This window comes from Rhinoderma darwinii, chromosome 1 (assembly GCF_050947455.1).
Source record: "Rhinoderma darwinii isolate aRhiDar2 chromosome 1, aRhiDar2.hap1, whole genome shotgun sequence".
Taxonomy (NCBI): domain Eukaryota; kingdom Metazoa; phylum Chordata; class Amphibia; order Anura; family Rhinodermatidae; genus Rhinoderma; species Rhinoderma darwinii.
In genome coordinates, this window is record NC_134687.1 from 638,380,111 (window position 1) to 638,390,619 (window position 10,509).

The 10,509-nt window shown below is 41.4% G+C and overlaps 1 protein-coding gene across 1 annotated transcript in view; it reads left to right on the forward strand.

The window, feature by feature from the left end:
* Positions 1–8,998, forward strand: part of LOC142659612 (uncharacterized) — a 32,801-nt gene extending 23,803 nt beyond the window's left edge. The window contains exons 8-10 of the mRNA XM_075835952.1: positions 6,260–6,357; positions 6,507–6,621; positions 7,752–8,998. Coding sequence (XP_075692067.1) covers positions 6,260–6,357; positions 6,507–6,621; positions 7,752–8,878 — 1,340 coding nt within the window. The 3' untranslated portion in view covers positions 8,879–8,998. The remainder of the gene's footprint in view (positions 1–6,259; positions 6,358–6,506; positions 6,622–7,751) is intronic.
* The last annotated feature ends 1,511 nt before the right edge of the window (positions 8,999–10,509 follow it).

Genomic DNA, 10,509 nt, shown 5'->3' on the forward strand with positions numbered 1-10,509 from the left:
CTGACACAAGGAGAAGAGAGCCTCCTCTGTTTCTTCCTGGCACAAGGGTCTGGCTGTCTTCCTGGAATATCCAACTGAGGGTAATTTGCCCCCATGTTCCTCGTGCTGTATCCACGTCTGACCTGCTTCACCTCACCTGTTCTCTACCTGATGCCTAGTCCTAGCCGAGCCTTCCCTGCTGCTGTCTGAGTTGCCACAGGTACCTATATGAACTATAGACTTCCACCTGCGTCCTGTTGGCCAGCTGCCTTACCGCCAAGGCGGTACGGCCCAGTGGGTCCACAGACCCTTCTTGACATGTACCAAGGGAAATCAACCCTGGATTATATATCTGAATACAAAAATGTTTATGGAAGCATGCACCCAGTCTGTATGAACTAAGGAGAGTAGGTAACCAACACATGCAATAATGAAGTATATAAATGACCTGACTACAGAAAAAAAAGGGAGCGTAAACCCCTAAAAGGTGTATGCATAAAGGAAAATACCCCAAAAGATTAACACATACCGTTGGCTATATCGAGGAGGGAGCACAGAAGCACGCCTCAGAGCCCTCTGAATCCGGCGCCGACCCTGTATAGATTTAGCCGCCGGCCGGAGGCAGCCAGAACAGCTGATAAGGGTGTCAAACCCACACTGATCATATACCGATGATCAATCCTGTGGACCGTCCAGAGGAAAATCACAATGTCACAAATCCTAATGTCTCACCAAAATATGACCACAACTACTACGATATTCCATCCTTTTTTTATTACAAATTTTTTTTTTCGTTTTTTTTTACAAGTTAGTTTGTTGGACTACTTCGGATTTGAGGACGGCTTTTTTTAAAAAAAAAAAAAAATAGTTAATGAGGGGTCTTTTATTTCAATAAAATATTTTTTCTATGTGTCTGTGTTTTGTTTTTTTTTACTTTATTACCACTGCCTTAGCAATGGCCGCTGGCTGATTGACAGCGTCCATTACTAAGACGGGGCTTAATGTTAGCTGGTGAAAATGCTAACACTAACTCCCCCATTATTACCGCAGTACCCACCGCCACCAGGGGTATCCAGAAGAGTTGGGTACAATCCAGTACCACGCTTGACTAATAATTGAGGGGTTAGTGTTAGCCTTTCCACCGGCTAACACTAGGCCCCCCTTAGTAATGGACACAGTCAATCAGACAGCGGCTATTACTAAGGCAGTAATAGTAATGTTTTAAAAAAAACGCACAGAAAAAATATTTTATTGAAATAAACCCCCCCACACAACCCACATTACCTATTTTATTAAAAATAAATGCTTTCATCGAAGTCGTCCTCGAATGTGAAGTAATCCAACAACTGAACCTGTAAAAAAAATCAAACACAAAAAAAACCCATTAGCAACACACAAAAAACTTTTAACACCCTAGCAATGCCCTTGTGTGTGTGTGTTTATATATATATATATATATATATATATATGTGTATATATACATAGATATATATATAATACCCCTCTCGACATCCGCCATATAGATGGGTGGGGCTCACAGGCTGAGCCCTCTCCATAGAACAAGTGTATCGGCTGGGTGTTCTAGCCGCCACTTCAACGTGATCCCACTCGTTTAACCTGTTAAATGCCGCGGTAAATAGCAGCATTTAAATGACTAGAAACAGGGGCGGCCCCCTGTAACTTTCCCACGGCTCCCCCCGTGACACGATTTCGGGGGGCCGTTGATTGGCATGGCAACCTGGGGGCCCGATAAAGTTCTTCATAGGAAACTGTCCGTATCATGAGATACGATCGCTGGTTCATCCTCTAGGGGGACAAGTAAAAAACAGGCCAAGTAGCCATGTGCACGGCCGTGATTTTCGGGTCGGCCGGCCGCGGAGTGTCACCCGCGACCCGCCCGCATATCGCGGGCCATGCACATGGCCGCATGCATTATTTTCTATGAGCATGGACCGCAAAACACGGCCGTAGTAAGACATGTCCGTTCTTTTTGCGGTCCAGGCTCCTGGGCCATGCACGGACTGTGGAAACTACGGTCGTGTGCATGAGCCCCTTGAAATTAATGGGGCCGCAATTCCGCTTTTGGAATGTGGGGATGAAAAAACTAAAGTGATAATCCGAAAAATGGGTGTGACGGGAAGTGTGTATACAGACACACACACACACACACACACACACACACACACACACGATGCTAATATATAGAATCATACTATATATTCGCATGATGCAGGGATCCAGTGATTGCAGCACTTGTCTTTACTCTTGCCTTGAAGCAGATGTCTGTATAGATAGTATCTGCTGGGGAGAGATTGCAGCAGGAGATTCTGTGACCTGATTCTCTGAGCTCGTGCATGAGTTAAAAGTAAAGCATCCTGCGATATAAGGGCACAAGCTCTGGCTTCAATTCCCTTAGCTGATGTCACAATCAGAAAGTGCCCGCCCATTTCAATATGCAGCAAGAGAAGATTTTACTTTTACTGTCTGATATGTATTATGGCTGGAAAGTAGCTATCTGCGTAATATAGGTATTGTTAGAATTGTAGTGAAAAGCTCTATTCAACTGTGCAAAAAATTATTTTTACGCAATCTCATTGGAGGTACGCTTTAATGACAGCCTAGTTTTGGCCTTAAGGCTCAGAGCCTATTTTCAAAATCTGACGTGTCACTTTTTGTGGCAATAACGCTGAAATGCTTATACCTATCCAAGCGATACTGAGATTGTTTTCTCGTGACACATTAGACTTTATGTTAGTGGTAAAATTTGGTTTATACAGTTTTTATTTGTGAAAAATAGCAACATTTCTGATTTTAAATGTATCTGCTTCTAAGACAGATAGTAATTCCACACAAAATAGTTACTACACAGTGTTCCAAATTAAGCACATTGGATAGAAGTGTCATAAACATTTAATTATTAGTTTTTCAATTAAACTCATGGATGGTATTGTGTCTTAGGACTCTTTGGATCATTGTAATCAATCTCAGACACCTGTGATAATTAGTTTGCTAGGTGTGCCCAATCAAAGCAAAACTACTTAAGAAGGACGTTTCAAGCAATATGGGAAAGAAAAAGGATCTCTCTGCTGCCGAAAAGCCCTGAAATAGTGCAATACCTTGGACAAGGTATGAAAACATTGGATATTTCAAGAAAACGTAAGCGTGATCATCATACTGTGAAAATATTTGTGGCTGATTCAGAGCACAAACGGGTTCGTTCAGATAAAGGCATAATGAGGAAGGTTTCTGCCAGACAAATTAATAGGATTAGGAGAGCAGCTGCTAAAATGCCATTGCAAAGCAGCAAACCGGTATTTGAAGCCGCTGGTGCCTCTGGAGTCCCGCGAAACTCGAGGTGTAGGATCCTCCAGAGGTTTGCAAGTGTGCATAAAGCTATTATTCGGCCACCCCTAAACAATGCTCACAAGCAGAAACGGTTGCAGTGGGCTCAGAAATACATGAAGACTAATTTTCAAACCGTGTTGTTTGCTGATGAGTGCCGTGCAACCCTGGATGGTCCAGATGGATGGAATAGTGGATGGTTTGTGAATGGCCACCATGTCCCAACAAGGCTGCGACGTCAGCAAGGAGGTGGCGGAATCATGTTTTGGGCTGGAATCATGGGGAGAGAGCTGGTAGGCCCCTTTAGGGTCCCTGACGCTGTGAAAATGACCTCTGCAAAGTACGTAGAGTTTATGACTGACCACTTTCTTCCGTGGTACAAAAAGAAGAACCGTGACTTCCGTAGCAAAATTATCTTCATGCATGACAATGCACCATTTCGCTGCAAAGAATACCTCTGTGTCATTGGCTGCTATGGGCATAAAAGGAGAGAAACTCATGGTGTGGCCCCCATGTTCCCCTGACCTCAACCCTATTGAGAACCTTTGGAGTATCCTCAAGCAAAATATCTATGATCGTGGGAGGCAGTTCACATCAAAACAGAAGCTATTCTGACATCCTGCAAAGATATTCAAGCAGAAACTGTCCAAATACTCAATGGATGCAAGAATTGTGATGGTGATATCAAAGAAGGGGTCCTATGTTAACATGTAACTTGGCCTGTTCAGTTTTTTTGATTGAAAGAGCTTTTGATTTCTGTAAATATGACCTCCTGATGCTGCAAATTCAACAAATTACCATTTTAGTTCTCTTTACAACCTTTAAAATGTTTTGATCTCTGTTGTGCATAATAATTTGAAACAGTGCATTTTGAGTTTTTTACTTCTAAAAACAAATCTGTTATCATTAGGAGATTTGTTCAATAAAATTTGCATTATACTCCAACGGTTGATGGCTTGAAGATTATACGGACTGTCATTTGCATAGACTATTTAGGAAAATCAGCGAAAAATAACATTTGCATAATAATTTGGAATGCAGTGTAGTTTACATTTCCCATATGTCTACTATATGTTGGCATCATTTTTGAACATTCTTTTTTTTTTCTAGGACGTTACAAGGCTTAGAATTTTAGCAGGAATTTTTCGCAGTTTTTAGAAATATCCCACATGTGGCTCTAGTGCGGTAATGGACTGAAGCACCGACCTCCGAAGCAAAGGAGCACCTAGAGGATTTTGAGGCCTCCTTTTTATTAGGCACCGTGACCGGTTTGAAGAGGTCTTGTGGTGCCAAAACAGTGGAAATCCCCCAAAAGTTACCCCATTTGCAAACACACCAATCAGGGAACTTATCGAGGGGTATAGTGAGAATTTAGACCCCACAGGTTTTTTGCTGCATTTTGTGCAATTAAAAATCACATTTTTCCGATAGAAGGTACACATTTTTTCGTTTTACAAGGACTATTGGAGAAAAAATGCTGCAACATTTGTAAAGCAATTTCTCCCGATTACGGCGATACCCCATATGTGGTCATAGACTTCTAGTAGGATAAACTGCAGAGCTCAGAAGGGCAGGAGTGCTAGTTCGCATGTAGATTTTGCTGGATTGGTTTCTGGGCGCCATGTCACATTTGCAGAGTTTCTGAGGTACCAGTACAGGGGAAACCCCTTAAGTGACCCCATTTTGGAAACTAGACCCCTTAAGGAATTTATTGTAGTTTTCACGGGAGCCATGCGACTTTTTGATCAGTTTTTTTTACAGCATTCACCATGCGCTATAAATGACATATTCACTTCACTCTGCGGGGTGATACCATATGTTTATAGTTTTTTTTTTATGTCTTATGGCGTTTGCACAATAAAATACTTTTTATAAAAAAAACTTCTTTTTGTGTTGCCATATTCTAAGAGCCATAACGTTTTTATTTTTCAATCAACAAAGCTCTGTGAGGGCTTGTTTTTTGGGTAACAAACTGTAGTTTCGAACAGTATTATCTTTGGGTATATGCGACTTATTGATCTCCTTTTTATTCCATTTTTTGGGAGGTGAAGTGACCAAAAAATTGTTATTCTGGTATGGTTTATTATTTTCTTTTACCGCGTTCGCCGCACAGGATAAATAGCTAAATACTTTTGTATCTCAGGCCGTTATGGAGGCGGCGATGCCAATTATGTGTAGTTTATTTATTTTAATAATAAAGGAAAAAGGGGGATTTTTACTTTTATTATTTATGAACTTTTTATTTTTATACAACTTTTTTTTTTAACTTTTTTTGTCCCACTAGGGGACTTGAGGGCAGGAGGCCCTGATCGCAAATCTAATACACTGCACTACATGCGTAGTGCAGTGTATCAGAGCTGTCAGATACTCACTGACAGCAAGCATAGTGGGTCCTGACTTTGTCAGGACCCACTAGACTTCCGTAGATGGCATAGTCGGAGGCCTTTGTAAGGCCTTCTGTTGTCGTAGCAACCATCGGCGCTCGCGATCATGTTGTGGGACGTCGATGGCATTTTAACCCCTAAGAAGCTGCGATCGCTATTGAACGGCTTCTATGGGGTTAATCAGCGGGGACCACCTCATTCGGTCCTTGCTGAAGGAGCTGCGGCAATTGCTGTATGAGACAGCAGTTGTCACAGCTCCTGTATGTGCCGGGAGGGGGGCCGGAATGGCTGTTAGACCCGTGACGTACTATTAGGTCATGGAGCGTGAACCATGCGCTCATCGTGACATAATAGTACGTACAGGAGCAGGAAAGGGTTAAGGTTGAGATTAAAAATGAAGCAGAAAAGTAAACGGATTTAAGGGCCATTCAGCATTGTAAGGAGGGGGAGACATTCATTCGTTGTAGAATTTTTTTTTTCTGATGGTCACTACTCTCATCATCTCATCATCCCATGTAAACAATTTATTCCGGAACTGTGTGTGTTTCCTACAGATGCATCCAGTAGGAGAAATCCACCAGAGAGATGTCCCAGTCCTCTGTATTCCCAGTACTGTCCAGAGGAAAATCACAATGTCCCAGAGAATCATCAGGTAGATGAAGCTGAGCCCTATATCAGATCTATATAGGGGGGTGTGGAGCTTTTGGTCCTGCGGTCAGAGATTTGGTTTCTTATGTCGATCTGTTAGATTCTTTGCACTCTCTGCTGTATTGTACTGAATTATTACATATGTGACATCAGGGGGAAGATCTGACTAATATTAAAGTCGAGGATGAAGCAGAAGAAGAGCGGGAGAGGGGCGATCAACCGTGTAAGAGTGAAGTGGAGGAGGAAATTCCAGGAGGTGTTACCACAGGTAAGTAATAATGAATTTAGAAAGTGAATTCGGAGGTTTGTTAAGGTGAGGTTCCTCCTTAGTTCTACATTACAGTAACACTTCAGACAATGTGTTATACATAGAGCTGGACCTGAGGGAGCTGTGACTGCACATAGAAGTTCTCTACAAGTTGTTCTATCAATCCGGTCATGCACTAGGCTTAGTATCAGTTTTTTTGGGGGGCACCAGCTGCGATTAACAGATGCACTAACGGCCGAGATCAGAGAAAACTCAGTTTAAGCACTTAAACACCACAATCAATGCTGATAGGGGGCTCCCATTGACACTCCCAGCTTTGACACTGTATGGTTGGTTTCACACACAGCACATTTTTTTCTGACAGTCTTTCCTGCATTTTTTTGTGCACAAGAAAGTGGCAGCCAGATGTTACATGAAAATAATATAAAACGTACTACACACAATGTTTTTTATGTCTGCTGGTTTGTTTTTTCTGGCCCTTTTGGAACGCTTTTTAAAAAAAAAAAAAACATGGCCTTACAGATTGTGATTGATAACCTAACGCTATCTTTTCCACTACATCCTAAAGATGTTCTATAAAACTGAGATCTGGTGACAGTGCAGCCATTAAGATGTATATCTTAATGGCTGAACTGTCACCAGATCTCAGTCCTCAGACCTCATTGTCCTGTCCGTGAATTCAGCCTGACGTGTGCTTTGTCTCATGGTGCATTATCTTATTAGAAATTAATTGTGGCCAACATTAGATGATCAATGACAATATTAATTTGTTGTATTAAAGTGATGCCCAATTGGTATTGAAGGTCCTAATGTGTTGGCAGAGGACAGGCTTGATTGCTCGGCAAGATTATGCTTTTCAAACTTACTTGTTTTTATCAAGTTAGGTTTTGTAGCAGTACTTGGTGCAGTTTGTTTTTTTTAGCCAAAGCCATGTTTGGATAAAAAGGAATGGCTTATACTTACTCTTGTTGGAATAATTTCTGGCTTTGGCTTAAAAAAAACTGCACCTCAAACTGCATCTAAAAAAACTTCATGAAAAACTATGTGTTTCCAGCCTAATATAATGTTAAACATTTGTCTACTTTTACTTTGTGGATTAACAAAAAAAAAATTATTTTTAATCCTAACAGAAAATCCCAGTAAGAACTCTGAGGCAAACTTCATGTCATTGCTAAATTTTAAGGTAGAAGATGAAGATATCATCATCCGGCAGTCTTCAAGAGTAAACCTCATTACCCTTAATGTACACCCAGGACTTCATAATACAGATCGATCATATAATTTGCCTAATCATGAGAGATCTTCTCCTGACCAATCGCAGATTGTAACCACAAGGTGTCAATGTGGCGAACAGTTTACAAAAAGCTCAGGTTGTTTTACACACACAAGAATTCACACAGGGGAGAAACCATACTCCTGTTCAGAATGTGGGAAGTGCTTTGCAGGTAAATCAAATCTTGTTCTACATGAGAGAATTCACACAGGAGAGAAGCCATATTCATGTTCAGAATGTGGGAAGTGCTTCACATGTAAATCGAATCTTGTTGTACATGAGAGAATTCACACAGGGGAGAAGCCATTTTCATGTTCTGAATGTGAGAAATGTTTTATTACTAAACGCAAACTTGGGGATCATCAAAGAATTCACACCGGAGACAAGCCATTTTCATGTCCTGAATGTGGGAAATGTTTTATTACTAAAGGCAAACTTGGGGATCATCAGAAAATTCACACCGGAGACAAGCCATTTTCATGTTCCGAATGTGGGAAATGTTTTATTACTAAAGCCAAACTTAAGGATCATGAAATAATTCATACAGTAGTAAAACCATTTTCATGTTCAGAATGTGGTAAGTCCTTTAAAGATAAATCACGTCTTTTTAAACATCAGAAAATTCACACAGGAAAGAAACCATACTCATGTTTAGAATGTGGCAAATGTTTTATTACTAATTGCAAACTTAAGGATCATGAAAGAATTCACACAGGAGAGAAGCCATTTTTATGTTCAGAATGTGGGAAGTGTTTTACAAAAAAAACATATCTTGTTAAACATCAGAGAAGTCACACAGGGGAGAAACCATATTTATGTTCAGAATGTGGAAAATGTTTTGCACAAAAGTCAGATCTTGTTATACATCAGAGAAGTCACACAGGGGAGAAACCATTTTCCTGTTCAGAATGCGGCAAATGTTTTACACAAAAATCAAATCTTATTAAACATCAGAGAAGTCACACAGGGGAGAAGCCTTTTTGATTTACATGTGGAAAATGTTTTACAAGCATAGCAGAAACCATACTCTCGTTCAGAATGTGAGAAATGTTATAAAAGGAAAAAATAATAATTTTAAAACATGATTGTTCACAGTCCTTATATAGTCAATAAAAGTGTTTTATTTTAATTTTTTTTGGGTGGAGTTAGCCTTAATCTGCCAAAGAGCCGAATTATATTTACCGGAGATCAACTGTGACTGGGATCCATGCGGGAAAAGTGTTGTGGATTTCTGGAAGAAGAGTAGAGCCTCGTTTACTGTCAAAGCAGTGAAGCTGAATTGTCAGCATGAACCTTGTGTCTTATTACTGTATTCATAAATGAAAAGTGACGTAGTAAAAAAAATTAGGACCCTGCAGACGAGTGGGACAGCTACGATAAAACGGTGTCTGAATATATCCTTAGGCTGGAGAGACACATGTAGTATTTGATGCTGTTTTTTGAGCCACAGCCAAAAGTGGATCCAGCAAGTACACTATGAGAAGTATAAGCTCTTCATTTATATTTCCCACTTTCTTTATTATTTTGTACTCTGGGTCAAAAAACTGCATGTGTGATTCCAGCCTTAGGTTGGCCTCATATGCAGCATTTTTAGGAAAAACGCCATGTTTTTTGCATCGCTTTTTCCTGGTGTTTTGTCATGCTTTTTGTGGCAAAAACTGCTTCTGGCAGATGTTAGTCGTAAGTAAATTCTGAAATTTAAAATGCACTACAAACATTGCGTTTTTTAGGCAGGATTTTATTTATTTTGTCTTGTGCTTTTTGGCCAAAAAAAGGTCACACAAAGTGTGTGTGAAGGAAGTTGTAGAGAGGATCTAGGAGTAATATGTCTTATATAAACTTCAAAAATATGGTGTTTTTTTTTTGTCGAAATGTGTGGTAGCTCAATGCTTAGATCCAGAGGACTCTGAGGTTTTCAAAAAAAGTAATGGAAGTCTAGGATTCAGTAAAGGGAAAATGGCCCAAACAAAAAAATGTGTAGCGTCCATGGCCGCAGGCCGTCGGGTTTACTCACTTCCCGACGCCCGCAGCCATGGATCCGTGAGCGCTGGTCCTCCTCTCCTTCCTAGGAGACGCCAGCGCTCCCTTCCGCTCCGTTCTGCTGTGTCCCGTAGGATGCACGCTCGGCACGGCCTTAAAGGGCCAGCGTGTGCACATCAGGAAATCATCATTATCAAAGGCCCATGATTTCCTGGTCTATAAGAAGGCCCCAGCCCTTCTGATCCTTGCCTGAGCGTTTAGTTTATCCCAGTCTGTCTTGCAAATGGTCCCTTAGTGTTTCCCATTCCACTGGTTAACCCTGCCCTGTTATTCGTTCCTGTGTCCCGTATTGTTCTTGGTCCTGTGCCTACCAGTTTTGGAGTCGTGTCTACTGCACCTGCTGTCGTTTGCCACGTCCGGTGTCGTTTGCCACGTCCGGTGTCGTTTGCCACGTCCGGTGTCGTTTGCCACGTCCAGTGTCTTCTGCCACGTCCAGTGTCTTCTGCCACGTCCCGTGTCTTCTGCCACGTCCAGTGTCTTCTGCCACATCGGATACTGCCCGCCACGTCTGGCGCTACTTGTGCAGGGGGGCACGAAGGCAGAAGCCATCTCTGTCTAAGTCATACTGTCAGTGT